General features: G+C 42.5%; 1 protein-coding gene, 1 long non-coding RNA gene and 1 other non-coding gene across 3 annotated transcripts in view; 2 read left to right on the forward strand and 1 right to left on the reverse strand.

Moving 5' to 3' along the window:
• Nucleotides 1–579: 579 nt before the first annotated feature.
• Nucleotides 580–1,278, forward strand: LOC132117692 (uncharacterized). The gene is made up of 2 exons (XR_009425830.1): nt 580–1,057; nt 1,129–1,278. It is a non-coding gene; the product is annotated as an uncharacterized LOC132117692 (long non-coding RNA).
• Nucleotides 972–1,061, forward strand: LOC132154180 (small nucleolar RNA SNORD88). The gene has a single exon (XR_009437098.1). It is a non-coding gene; the product is annotated as a small nucleolar RNA SNORD88 (small nucleolar RNA).
• Nucleotides 1,279–4,863: 3,585 nt separating the features above from the next.
• The window catches only part of LOC132145192 (SH3 and multiple ankyrin repeat domains protein 1-like), a 120,299-nt gene continuing 110,394 nt past the window's right edge, over nt 4,864–14,768 (reverse strand). The window contains exons 21-28 of the mRNA XM_059556007.1: nt 13,400–13,408; nt 13,104–13,130; nt 12,948–13,004; nt 12,303–12,415; nt 11,988–12,111; nt 7,532–11,114; nt 6,152–7,054; nt 4,864–5,866 (exon numbers count right to left, since the gene is read on the reverse strand). Of these exons, the coding sequence (XP_059411990.1) occupies nt 5,779–5,866; nt 6,152–7,054; nt 7,532–11,114; nt 11,988–12,111; nt 12,303–12,415; nt 12,948–13,004; nt 13,104–13,130; nt 13,400–13,408 (4,904 nt within the window). The 3' untranslated portion in view covers nt 4,864–5,778. The remainder of the gene's footprint in view (nt 5,867–6,151; nt 7,055–7,531; nt 11,115–11,987; nt 12,112–12,302; nt 12,416–12,947; nt 13,005–13,103; nt 13,131–13,399; nt 13,409–14,768) is intronic.

Here is a 14,768-nt window from a genome sequence, read left to right on the forward strand (position 1 = left end):
AAACTATACAAAAAACAAACAAAAAAATCTACAAATAAATTATAGGAAAAACATCCAGCATTATTATATTTTAAATAAATAAACAAAAATACATATAAGTTCAAATAAATTTAAGAAATATTGTAAAAGCCTGTATATCTATTGATCCAGTGATTTGATTCTTGCTTTTAAAAGGTCCGAAACCTGTCTATGTATACAAATAGCTTTAAAAGTATACAGCTCTTGATTAACCAAGCAAAACGTTAAATCTCAAACTAACGAAAAGTAGCCTACTAGGCCTAGCTACTACTACAAATGTACAAATTCATTTGGAAAAGTACAATATAGAAAAAAGGGGGGGAAAGCAGTGAATTACATTATTATTATTAAAATATCTAGCAAGAGTTACGGCGAGTTACGAAAAAAGATCACTTTTAAACGTCATGTTTATAAATGCACCACAACTCTGTCTGCTTGAATTTTGTAAAGGCGCTATTAACGGACACCTAAAGGTAGGTCTTACTCAGGATATATAAAGCAGCACACTGCGGGCTGAAGAGTCCTCAGTCTGTCGTGGAAGAAGCTGATACACAATGTGTGTGTGGGTAAGTGTATGGTTTTTGGTTTCATTGTTAGGCATGTAACGTATTTATTGTGTAACCCGGGATTTATGTTGTAATAATGGTAAGCGTGACTACTATAGGTTAATGCATCTTACGTGGGTTTATTCAGCGCTACCATCACCACGTCGCGCGCAGATGATGAATCGCATGGAAGCGTGTAGTGTGCCTTAGTAATTTGAATGAATGAGATCTTGCCTTTCAAATTGTTTTTGTGTTCGCGCGGAGTAGTTCAAATACCGCTTTTGTTCACGTTAGTCTTCCCTCTGGGCATCATCTTTTCTCTCTCTCCTGCAGAAAGACCTGGACAGAAGCTGCTGCTGTGAGGTGAGATACAGCTTAATCGCTTTAGAATATATTTTGGCTTGTAAAACGCTTCTGTGATGTTTTAGCACTGGGCTCTGAACTCCTGTGAAGACAACGTGCAGTTCTGCTCCTGACATGGCAGAATCTGAGAAGTGCTGTTGAAGTTAACTTTTAAAAGGAATAAAACCCAACACGAGTAATAACACGTATTCTTTCCTTACAGATTGGAATCTGTGACCGTGGCCTGTGGAGGAGCTTCTGCGTTTCTACACTGTATAAAGATGAATACAGTACAAATGCTGGTGGTGTAAATCTATAAAGGTTTTACTTCGTGTTTGCTCCTTTTGTTTCACTATTAAATGAGACTTTGAAACCATCGTTGGCGTCTTCAGACTGATTTGGAAAGTGATGTTAAACTAGAGTTCCCACGGAAATCGTCAAAGCTGAAAATGGTTTATGCTGCATTACATTAAATGCTTAATCCAGTCTGTAACTGGCTAAAAGTGGCGTGAAGTGATTTGGAAATGTACGACTGAGGGAAACGTGAGAACCCTGTTTAACTTGACCGATTAGACTTAGTTTTTAACTTGAACGGTTCTGAATGACAAGTAGCCAGTGTTAGAGCTTAACCCTCGAAGAGCAGGCCTTTAACCCGTTGCAACGGTTGAATACATTGTGTAGTCCTCTGCAAATGCAATGCGTTTTGAGCATCTATTATTGCTTGCATCTTCTGTAGTAGCCTAATAGTTGTATGCATGCCAGTAGCCAGGCTTTGAAAAATAGTGAGGTCCAGGGGTTTCTATAACCCCCTTATCATAGAATTGTGCTATAATAACCCCTATAAATACAACTAATTATATACACTAACACTTGAAAAGAAAACCGAAATGTAGATGTTTTTGGAGGGATGCTCATTTTTTTTAATCATATCCTATTTATCGCATCAAAGTTTAATACTTTACTGTAGTTATGGGGTGGATAATTTTATCAGTTTCTAATTCATACAACCATACATATTGCTGTTATTGCTTTTATATATTTACGCCAAATTTTTTTCTCCCTTTTCAAATCACAGCAGAAAATCATTTATTTTCAATGAAAATGAAGTAAATAAAATAAGTTTAAAATGAAGTATTGGATAAGGGTAGGTTTATTTTTTTTTACACATTTCAATTTCCTACTTTATTTACTTTCTAAAGTGTCATATTAAGTGGAAAAACGAGTCAAAAATGCTTAGCTAGATCTGGCAACACAGAGGCTGCGTCTCGCGCTCTCGCTCACAACTCACTGTAGAGTCGTTCACTTCTGAAGCGTCTCGCAGCGATCATTTTCACACCACGGACACTAAACATTCAGAATTATACATGCATACATTCTTATGAGGAGTTTAACGGTAAAATAGTCAATCAGAGAACACATTTTGTTTTTGAACATGAAAAACTTACCGAGGTCCAGACCTCGGTGACCTCAAAGGTGACTACGGCCATGGTTGTATGTGTCCCTCAGTTGTTAAAGTGTGAAGAGTTGACTCTTAAAATCATTTTACATTCCTGCTGGAAATCGATTTTTAGCTTCATTACTCGGGACAAAGCTGGCACAACTACCACAAGCTTCGCTTGTGTAATTTATGTAGACGCTTATTTAAAAAAAAAGCCAAGAGATGTACAAATTTTTTATATATATATTTTTTTTTTTCAATAAACACTTGGCTTGGTGTAAATGTACTAGAACTATACGTTTTAAAACATCCATATAACAAATGCGCTAGTAAACAAACCACAAGCCACTCAAAGTAATTCCTGCATCTTTTATTATAATTCTAATAACCTTTACTCATTTCTTAAAACATTTGTATTTCATATGTGTATATGAATGTATAGTCGCATACACATATATATTCTGTAAATAACCCTTTACTGTTCATAGTTAATTTTCTTCAATTTAAAAGAAAAGAAGATGCTTTCTGCACACCCTGGACGGCTACTGCATCAGTTGCTCCTGTGTGTGATCCGTGCCCAGACCCTTTAATGGCTATGTGATCTTCAATGTGCATGTATCAGCACGCGTGTCTGAATACTGTTTTATTATTAGAAGTTGTAATATTGACAATCTGAGCTGCAGAGCCTGAGGACTGAACAAAGACTTACAAATGTCCTTTTCCCAACCAGAAAATGGTCCAATCCTTTATTCAGACACGCGGATGTAACCGTTTGAGAGGTGAGACCTGTTACATGTACTCCACCTAGTGGACAATATTGGAAAGTGAGAATATTTACCGTTCATCAGAGTGCAACACCTGCTGATATTGAAGCGAATTGGGTTGATGAATTTGACTGAAAAGATGAGACAACAGGAAACACAGGATGTGTAGAAAGCATGATTTGATTACACGTTAAACATTTGGAAGACAGAGATTCTTTAAAACTTTTTTCCATCTCAGAATGATTTCTTTCATTGTCCTTACTGTTATCAACATCACTATACTTACCAGTCTTAAACATCAAAAATACAACAAGTTCTTCAATCGTTTTGTCCAGTATGGGTGATTAAGGTAAAGCCAGCGCTGTGATGAATGATGCATGAATCCCACACTCATTCTGGGAAGACGAACAGATGCAAGATGGGCAGAGGGAGATGAAGGGGGCGAAATCTTTACAGATGGTCCTGAAAGAGACATAGACAGGAAGGTAACAAAGGTGAAGGTGTTGGTGGTTTGGACTCGGTGACTGCCAATGAAAGGAAGAGGAAAAGGATGAATGACTCACGAAAGGTGCAATGTGATGATAAGGAGCCCTTTTAATTGATTGAGCAACAATTTGTGATGTGGGAGATGAGGGCTGGAGGTCACTAGATTTACTTAAGTTCGAGTGATGGAATATGAATGTAAAGGATATATCTACTGCCACACACAATAAACTTCTTGATAGTCCTTGCATACAAAGTGATGACACAATAATTTTGTGTTGGAAGGGAAAAGCAGGAGGGTAAGGGACATTGAAAGACACAAGTGTCTTGTCTCCAATTTAAGTCCTAGATGTACCACAGATCTGAATAAGTTGCATGTGGTCACAAATTAATTATTATTTTAAAATGTCAAGCATAAACACCTGTCCAGCATTTGCGCTCAGAAACAAACAAGAAACACTGCAGCTTATAGCGATAACAGCAAGGACGATGAGAACAGTGACTGCAATTAATAACATCTCTTAAATCAACAATAGAACTCCAGACCCACTTAGAGTTTAAAAACTGTTATAGGAACAATCATCGTATTAAAACAGATATTAGCACATATCCCTCAACCAGGTCAGAGTGCATGTTCGTCTTGCCTCGCCTCCATAGAAAGGGTGTTTTTTGGAAGGAGAGAGGGAGAGTGACTTGGAAAGAAATACAGTCAGTTTGGTTTTCCCTCTCCCCCATCTCCATGTTGTCTCCTCTTCTAAAATGGAGCCTTGATATCGTTGATAGGTTCGTTGAAGTCAGAGTCAACTCTATATTTTGAGAGTCTGTGATAAAAATGTTGATAAATTTTCAGCATATATATATATATATATATATATACTTTTAGTTTTACAATGTTTTATCATCTTCCTTCTTTAAAATATTTTTTTTGCGTTATAACTATCTTCATCTTGTATCCATACATATTTTATTGTGTCCCAATATGTGTTATATAAATAAAAGAAATGAGTGTATCGTCATCGACAGGTGTTGTCGTACGTTTGTGTATGCTGATATCAGTAGGCTGAGGATGTACTGAGTGCATGTGTGTTATGTTGGTCTGGGCACTTATTTTTGCTACGGGTTTGTAATACAGTGACCAGTCTGTATGTGTGTGTGTGTGTGTGTGTGTATATATATATATATATATATATATATATATATATATATATATATATATATATTATTATATATATATATATATATATATTATTATATATATATATATATATATATATATATATATATATATATATATATATATATATATTATTTCATTACAAGACATGAGAAGGTAAAGAAGTTCTAGTGAAATACAAGATAAGCACAAGCCCCAGTCTGACTTCATAAAACTAGAATTCCTCCATTGGTGAGGTAAAAACACATAACAAATCACGGTCATGCCTCTAGTGATAACCTTTCACATTAGTACACGCACGCACACACACTCACACACACACAAACAACAGGAACCCAAGCATAAACACAGTCTTACCAAATAAGTGCCTGCCGTTAAATTGGCCTCTATTTTAAGGGCTTCCCTAGTCATACCAGACAGGAGGTTTGTCAGTACTTGCCCTCCCTGCATTGGTCTATATTGAACCTACTCTATAAATGAGACCATTTGTTAATATTTGCCAGTAATACAGACTCTGAAAATACAGAAATCTGAGAAAAAGAGAAAGATAGCAAAGGAGGTTTCAATATCTTTCTTTCTCCCTATCTCTTCCTAAAGAACTACAGAAAAACAGAAAAGCTAAAGAGCATTTTGATTGATTCCCTCAAAATTATTTGGCTCAGTTATGTATCTCATGTTGAACTTCGGTATCCTAGTAGAGTTAGTTTCCCCGATTTGATTCATCTATTTCCATTTTGATCACCTTGTGAGTGCCTGCAAGCTAAAAACCAAGTGTGTTCTGTTTAAATGTTGATATGTACGGATGTGTATGTGGATGTTAGTTTTTGTTGACTGAAACACATGTAAGCGCAGGCATGTTCACAGTTCGACAGGCCTTCGATGCTCTCCGTTTCTCCTGTATCTCTCCATCTGCGAGTCGGCAGTTTGATGTCGAAGTCACCTCTTCCTGCATGTTTCTTAATTCAGGCAATAATCTCTGATGGCAGCAGTTGTCACCTCATCCTTCCTGTCCTCTCAACTCCGGTTGGCCTCATCTCTCCTTCTGTCTGTCAGTTTATCTCGAGAGGAGAGGGCAGAAATGGGGAAAGTGCTAGAAGACAGCCTGATGATAGGGGGGAAGGTGGAAAGTGTAAGGAAATATTTTTTCTTTCTGTTCGCCCGCATCCCCCTTTCTGTTCTCCTTCTCTTTACCCATGCCATCCTGGACCTCATGCAGCGGTCCACTCCAAATGTTCCCAGAAGTTAGTAATAGTAATAGCATATCAATGGTTTTATCTCAACTTTACTACCTTTGTTTGTTCATGCACTACCCCTTTCTCACCCTAATCCCTCTCCATCGCTGTCCTCCCTTGCGTCTCTCTGCTTCCCCTTCTATCCCTCCTCTCACCTGTCCATCACTCTCCTGAGCGCCCTCTCTATGTTCATGCGATGTCCAACCCTGGTCACACCCAGGTCCAGGTAGTCATCCTTGGTAAGAGAGGGCAGGTGCGTGCCATCAATCTCGTTGTCTAGGAATCGCTCCCTGTGCTCACCCAGGTTCAGGTAGCCCAGCCAATCCGCAACGTCATACTTGGTCCAGTATGGGAGTGGTTTGGAGGCGAAAGGTTTGGTGGGTGAAGGGGGTGGGAGATGAGGGTAACTCAGGCAAGTGGGTGGAGGAATGGGGTGGAGTGGTGGGGATGAGGTCCCTGACAGGAAGTGGGTGGGGGACAAGGAGCGAGAGACCAACAGAGAGGAATTTGGAGGAGGTGGAGCCCCCGAGGGGGCAAAGAGAGGGGGAGAGGGGGAGAAGTAGGGGTCCCCAAGAGGATTGGCAGGTGAGGGTGGAGTAATAGAACCACGGAGATCATACAAGCTGCTATAGAGGGGCGTAGTGGGGAGAATGGGAAGGGAAGAGGGGCGGGGAGGGCCAAGCTTGGGGCGGTCAGAGGGTGAAATTAACGGGCTGGGTGCTCGTCTGCGCTGAGCATGATGTGACTCTGCCTTACGTGACTCTCGGCTGGGGATAAACTGGAACTCCAGGGCTTTGGTGCGGTAAACGGGCTGGTGTTTGGGTGAGGTAGGGTATGGCGAATATGAAGAGGGAGAAACAGGTGAGTGTGATCGGGGAGGAGGCTGGGATGAGGCAGCAGGGGGCTGAGGGGAAGGAGATCGAGCCCAGTTTGGGTAGAGTGGCTGGGAAGAAGGGGTGGGGGAGGGAGACAAAGCAGGCTGAGAGAGCTGAACAGGAGATGGGGAGCTAGAGCGGACAGAGGGAGGACTCAGTGCACCTGTGGAGTCCTCTGAAAACCTGAAATTAGAGAAAATGCAAATCAAATTAGGGAAAACAAGTAAGAGATAGGACAAAAAGAGAGAAAAAGAAAAAAAAGAGTTTGACAGTAAAGAGAAAGAGAGAGTGGAACAGTGCAGCAGTTACCTGTGTCTGATGTGGGACAAACAGACGTACATGGACAGTGCGATAAAAAGCAGAAATCACAAAAGAGAGGAATAGTTTAACAGACACAGTTAGACAGTACACACACCCGGAGTTCATTGGTGTTTGAGACACTGATAAATAAACGAGTTCAAAAATATTTTTGTTACTCTGAATATCCCAGGTGTTCTTAAACTGAATGGCTCATATTTTGATTATGTCTCATGGCATACCAAATCACACAATGCTCGTGCCGCTTAAGAGATTTTCCATGCCACATGCCTCCTTTCAAGGCCACCATGCAGACATTTACACAGTCATGCACATATACCTATATTGATAACACACAAATACCTATGTCTGCTCAGTGATCGCTGAGTTCCCCAGTTCTCCGTTCCTTTGCTCCTCTGCTGTAATTTGGTGCTGAGTTCATTGATGATGCTTGCCTTCATACCCGATATGGGAGGATGCAGTTTCCGTGCCTCCACATATGTCCCCCCAGTGTGGACCCCTCCCTCCCCCATCGACTGAGCTGCTCCAGCTGACCCGTCACCCCATAGAGGTTTTATCTCTGGAGTGCGGGGCCGGTCAAAGTACATTACAGAGGAGCGAGCGATCCCTGGCCCTTCTCTTATTCCATAACCATCGCGGACATTCATGTCCTCCTCCTCTCCCTCTTCTGCCTCCTCCTCCTCCTCCTCTTCCTCCTCTCTACGACGGTGGAATGCAGGGGGTGCCGTGCTGGTTTGGCGTCGAAGATCTCCAGCTCGGCTCCCTTCTCTGTACCTCTGTGTTTTTGGGTAGGTGGATGCGGTACTGGCGGCTTTGGCATTGTGCATTTCAAAAGTCTGTCCATCAAGATAGCTCATATAAGACTCTAAAAAGTCTGCCCCACTTGTTCTGTCAGCCTCTGTTGCCCTACCTCTTTCTCCAACTCCACCTAAGCTACCCATCCCTGCTCTCTCTAACCTTTCTCTGACCCCACTACCACTAAGTGCAAGGATGTTGTCTAAGTGATGGTCACTGCTGCTTCGGCTGTCCAGCTCCTCAATCCCAGAATCCACCACTGTCTCCTGGGACTCGCCACTCTTAGCTGCAGCTGCACTGGGTGGTGGATGACGTTCTGCGCTGGGCCTTCTGCTACCCCCTGTAGCCACTGTGGAGACAGTTGCAATACGTGTGTGTGGTGTGACAGTGGCAGCAATGGTAGTAGCAGAAGAGACGACAGTTGTAGAAGCAGTTGTGGAACAGCTTGCGGTCACAGTTGAGGCACCTCTGAGAGATACAGAAGTTGCTGGGGTGGATGTTGCTGTTGGAGGGCCTCTGTAGGCAGGTGGAGCTGGAATAGAGAGAGGAGGTGGTGTGGGAGAAGAGGAGCGTCCGGCTGAATTTGTATTGTTGTATAAGTGTTGTGACTGAGAAAGGCCATACGGTCTATGGTAGGAGGTGGGTGGTGGCGGAGGTGACACAGAAGGAGGTGGAGGTGGCCCAGAGGGCTGCAAGGTGGAAGGGGAGGGAGGTGGTAGTGGGTTGGGGGAAGATGGAGAGGGAGACGGGGCTGACTGGGTGAGGTTGGCGACCTCACTGTCATAGGAAGTAAGGCTGGAAGTTGTGGAATCTCCTGCCTGGGGTGAGGGCAGGGGTGTGTGTTGTGGGAACCCAGACATAAAGCAGTCTTTTGGAGGGGGAGGAGGTGGCGGAGGAGGTGGTGGTGGAGGTGGATGATGAAGCTGCTGGCGGGCTGTCACATTGTGGGACATCATCGCAGAGTAACCCAAACTACGATCAAAACTATTGGCAAACTCCAGAGGAGGAGGGAGAGGATCAACAAACACAAACTCATCATCTGCATCTACTGAGGGAGCTGGGGGAGGAAGAACCATCAGACCAGAGCCACTTGCACCTTCACCTGCAGCTCCTGCTGAAGGACGTGTAGGGGCTGTTGTTGAAGGTGGAGAAGGTGGTGTCAAGGAAAGGATGTATGCCCCAGCCTCACTCTCCATCCTCAAGAACGAGGGGCGTCGAGGCTGCTGGGGTGTTGGCTGTGTGGACTGCTGCTGTAACTGGGTCTGAGCTTTTTCTATCTCTCTTTCCCTCTCTCGTTCTCTCTCTCTTTCTCGTGACCTCTCTCTCTGCCGCTCTCGTTCGCGCTCTTTGTAAGGGGGCTGATAGTGCTGAGACTGATAGTGGTGCGGGTGGACAGTTTTATCCTCAGAGAAACGAACCCTTAGGCCTTCTCTGGGAGCAGAGGTGCCAGCAGCCTCCCTATCTGCACGCTCTCCAGCCCCTGCTTCCTCACCCCAGCTGCTTCCTGCTCCACGCAGGATCCTGGGAGATGGAGGCCGAGTGGATGTAGTGGTGGCAGCGAGTGATGAGGAGGTAACAAGGTATGAGGAGGAGCTTGAGGACTGAGCAGCAGAGGAGGTTGCAGAGGAAGACGAGGCCATTGAGTAGGAGATGTGTGACGTTGGTTGAGCAGTGGATGAGGGAAAGGCCCCAATGCTGGACAACTGACGGGTAAAATGATGTTCAGTGGTCCTCTCTCTGCGTATGCGACCATCATCTTTCAAGGCACGTTCCCTTGCAGCCAAGGCCAAGCCTAGTGGGGATGAAGGGTCCAGAACTTTCCCCGTTAATGGGTGAATGAAAGTTGTGGTGGAGGCTTGCTGCTGCTGTTGCTGTTGTCGGCTTCCCGCCCCATAGAAGTCAGCAGGTACAGACTTAGGCTGGTAATCCCCAGGAGGAGCAGGTGAGGAGTACTCAGGCAGGCCGAAGGCAGGAGGCATACTGCGTGTGTGGTGGATAAAGGTATCACCTGAAAACATGCCTTCATCTATAGATTTGGACGGTCGCAGACGAGGTGGAGGCTGGGAACTCAGCTGCTGTTGGGAAGTCTGGGTCCGTCCTCCCACTTCTCCTGCTCCACCCAACTCTTCCTCAGCAGAAAGAAAAAAGGATGCACTCTTCCGTCGTGCCTCATGGAATCGTTCTCGATCTCTGCGAGCTGCCCCTACAATGGCAGCACCAAACTGGCTGGTGAAGTCTAAACTCTCTTGAGTACGCAGTGATGGGGGTGGGGGAGCAGGTATGGATGGAGGGGCTGGCGGTGGAACGGTGGGTGCAGGTGGTGGAACAATAGGTTGGGGTTTAGAACTTTCACTCTCTCCTGGAGGAAGCGGTTCAGCTTCCATGCTGCTGCCTTGGCTACTGCGACCACTGCTGCTGGTTGAAGGAGCTTTAACGATGATGGTCGGGATAGGAATAGAGCTCTTCTCCACTGACCCCTTCCCTTCCAGTGTGCCCTGGCCCAGACGCAGATCCTCCACCTTTGACTGCTTCACCAAAGGCCCCTTACCTCTCCGGGCACCACCTTTCGGTATGCCACCTGCCACTGCTCCTGCCCCTGTTGCACTGCGGTCCATCCTGGAAGGTTGGCTCTGAGTAGTCTGCTGCTGTTGTGGAATTACAGTAGCTACACTAGTGGGTGGGACCGCATTGCTGTAGCCCCTTCTCAATGCTGCGGACTTGGCTCCTGGTGCTCCTCCAGCCCCTGCAAGGTCCCCTGTGTACCCAATAACCTTTCTGGAGGCAGTCCTGCTTGGCACAGAGGGGTGGGCTTGAGCATGGGAGTAAGAGAGGTCACCAGTTCCGGAACCAGCAGGTGGTCCAGGGGACCTGTCTCTGGGTCCATGTGTGACATGTACTGACTGTGAGTGAAGCTGATAATGTGCAGAAGAGGAAGTGGATTGGGACACAGAAACAGATGGCTGCTGGGATGTCTTCCCCCTAAAGCCAAGAGGGGGAGCTGAGGAGAAAGGGGGCTCAGGGGGAGCTGTAGTAGGGGGAGGAGGGATGTCATCTGAGCCCGGTACTGAAAGACTGCGGGCAAACTTCATGGCTGGAGGATGAAGGAACTGCTTCTCCTCCTCTGGAACCCCTGCAAAAAAAGAAAACCAAAAAGAGAAGATGAAATACATTTTCAAGGAAATAAATAAAGGGAGAATTAATAGTAGAGAAAGTAGAGTTACAAAACAACAAAGACAAAAGAAAAATATGTTTGAGAGAAAAAGAGAACGTACAACAGCTGGGAGTGAGAAAAGAGTAAGAATGGAAAAGATATCTTTATTTCCTAAAAAAAAATGAGCAGAGGGCAATAAAATGGAAACCAGAAATGAGACCATCTTGTAGTATGTCTGTCTGTCTGTCAGCTTGTCTGTTATTACCATAACTGGATAATCTCCCAGCAGTAACACGTACAAGCCATTCACCTATCTACTTATGCGAAGCTCTTTTGTGTCAGTGCAGACCAGTTTTAGTTACATTGTGTTATACAAGGACAAATGCAATACACACAAAGTCTACCTCAGGACACAAGAAGTTAACGTTCAAATTGAATATTTAATAACATATTGACATTGACAGCATTACTGTCATGGAATGGGACAGAAAGCATTTCTAATCATACAGATAGTTTGCTAATAATATTGGGGGTTACAAATGGGCTGTAAACAATATAGTTTGACCAAGAATGAACACTCATTAAATAAATGTCATTTACCTTTGTTATGGCAACTACCCTCTCCAGTAAACCCAGTCAAACCCCGGGACAAAATTCATATGGACTGTTTCCAAAAACTTGACATGTATGGTCTCTATTCTAAAGCACTAAAGCATTACAGATGATAAGCATTAAAGCAAACCCACAGCAGCACTCTTTTGAATGCTGTAAACGCACGTACCATAGATGTACAGCAGTATGGTTAGACAGACAGGTGTGCAGACAGACAGATGGACTAACAGACAGCCTCACCGATGGACTTCTGTCGCAGCATACCGTGGGGGGGGCCGTGGCCAGACACAAATTGACCACGGTCATAGCCTAGCCCTGCCCCAGATGATGTCATTCCCATTCCTGATTGGTCAAAACTTGGCTGCTAAAATACATGGAGAGAAATAATATTATAAACCAATTTTTAAAAGAATGCGATATTGCTTAACTTTTTCCGCAAAAAATATAGCTCCGAAAATCTTGAGTATCATCTAATAAATTTTATCTCATAATCATTATGATCTTAGCCATCTTTAATAACTGCTTCAATCATCTCACAAATACATGTAAACTCACCTCATTATAAAAACCTCTGCCCCGTTCTCTTTTTACCCCCTGAACCCGGGGCCCTTGGGCCTCATTGGTACTGATGGTCTGCTGTGCCGCTGCTAAAATCTCATCCAGTTTATCTACCGTAGAATTAAAGAGAGAGAATTAATTAATTAATTTACAAGCTATTTCTATTTTTAGCTTGAATTGATTTAAAGGAGACGTTTACCCAACAAATGATAATTCCATTGTCAGTCTTTTTTTTTTTTTTTACCTTTTTCTTCTTCCATGAAACACAAAGGAATTTATTTATAACAGAATAGCAAAGCTGCTCTTTTTGCATACAATTAAAGTAAACTGTGGTTATACTTGTCAAGCAAGATTTTCAATGAATAATAAAACTAAATTTCAGCCTATACATCACACATCATATGGCTTTAAATCACTTGGAGTATGGTTGAAAAGATTTGGACTAGGACTATTTTTATGATGTTTCGTTTTTTTTCCATTCCGCTAAATATCTATTTGGTGCTCAGTAATAGAATTTTTAATTGCGTAACTGAATAACTGATGACAGAATAACATTTTTTGGGTGAACTATCCCTTGATTTTTTAACTAAGTATGACTAGATGCGTGACAGTCCCTCTGTATAACACCAATGAATCTCTTACTCAAAGCCATCTGATAAACTGTCCTCTTCTTCTCTGTAGCTTGTGAAGACTCAAACTCTGTAACAGATAGACAGGTTTTATCCCATAAGAAATATTTGCAGAGCCATCAGGTCAAGTGTCTCATACAAGACAGACAGAGCGGACAAAGAGCTTTACCTGATTTTTTTTTCCATGGGGCAGAGGCTGTGATCAAGCAAACAAAGAGTCAATGTAAGGTGGAACACCATCAGCCTGTAGTGATACTATATGAGCTGTTAATGCTGTAATCACATTCCCATCAACTAACAAGTAGCAAGAAGTTGAACACTTTTTTTTTATTTAGGTCAGGCACAAACAAACAAACAAACAAACAGAAAAAGCACTCTTTTCAGGATGCACACAAAATGAATTCCCAATCATGAACACGAGCAACTTTAGCAAAACACTTAAAGTGAAACTGAAGTGTCTCTTACCTCTGTCCACTGTGTATGGAATGCCAGGACAGACAGAAAGATTAAGGAGGTTATAAGACCGGTTAGTTAGGGTTTCAGTCAGTCAACAACCCATGTGACAATATTGTGCAGGAAAGGTTCATAACAGCCACAAGTGAGTGTGTAGGGATTGTATATGTGTTTCTATATGCATATAAAGCTGAAGGATTCTAGTGGAATTATAGGAGGGGTTGATCTGCTTGCCTGTTAAAACTAATCATTAGCCCTTTTGTATTCCTAGAGTTGTTTCTGTATTTCTTTTTACATTTAGATGTTGCTGCCTGTATTATAAGGTACCAGTACAGCAAAACATTCATGCTAGAGCAATTTCGGCTATCTTTAGAGCATGGCAGCCAGTGAGGTGGGACATGGCACCAGGTGGAGAGGTGAATACGTCTGAAAATCACATTAAATAGCTGCATTTGAATAGACACAGGGTATGAAATAACATAATACCTGCACAAATTAAACACCTGAGACACCTTCAGTAAACTGAGAAGATACCAGTAACAGATAACAGTAACACATTAAAAGCACTCTGATCCAATTATCATAATGGAGTATTAACTTAAACAGCATTAAATGTAACAGCAGACATGCATTACTCTAGTGCCCTACATTAGTCTCTGGACTTTTGGCAGTAAGTCTGTTCTACACAGCAGCTTATTCTGGATAAAAAACACCCACTTAGACAGGAAGGGACCACGTTTTACTACATGTAAAAAAACATTGCCATACTTTGCCTTTTATATGTTTATGTTTAAGGATTGATTAAACCTCATGATCCGTTCATGCAATAATAATAAACTGGTATGAAACAAATTGGTAGTTCATTCAAATAATTGCATAATAACTCCTGTGAATGGTTTTAAAGTCATCAACAATAAAACTGTGAAAAATATTTTCTAAAAAAAAAAAAGATACTATTGATGCATAGATAAATACTTTTTGGTCAATGACTATTACTGTTATATATTATATATTAATATTGATATATATTAACTAGATAAAAAAGTTTGTCAAGACAAACTTAAAGTTGGCTTGAGAAAGCCTGAACAGAAAGTTTGAAAAGTTTAGAAAGTTTGAAAAGTTTAAAACGTTTAGAAAGTTTGAAAATGTGAAATTTAAAAAGTTTAAAAAGATTTAAAAGTTTGAAAAGCTTAAGTTTAAAAAAGAAAGTGATTAACATATTGCTAGCATTACAAGCAAGTGACTACCATGTCATTAGCATGATTAGCAAAGTTGCTAGCATGTTGCTTACATGATTAGCATGTAGTTAGCATAATTAGCACGGTATCTAGCATGTCACTACCATGATTAGCAAGTGACTAGCATGTAGCTAGCATGATTA

The sequence above is a fragment of the Carassius carassius genome, chromosome 1 (assembly GCF_963082965.1).
Source record: "Carassius carassius chromosome 1, fCarCar2.1, whole genome shotgun sequence".
In the NCBI taxonomy this organism is placed as follows: domain Eukaryota; kingdom Metazoa; phylum Chordata; class Actinopteri; order Cypriniformes; family Cyprinidae; genus Carassius; species Carassius carassius.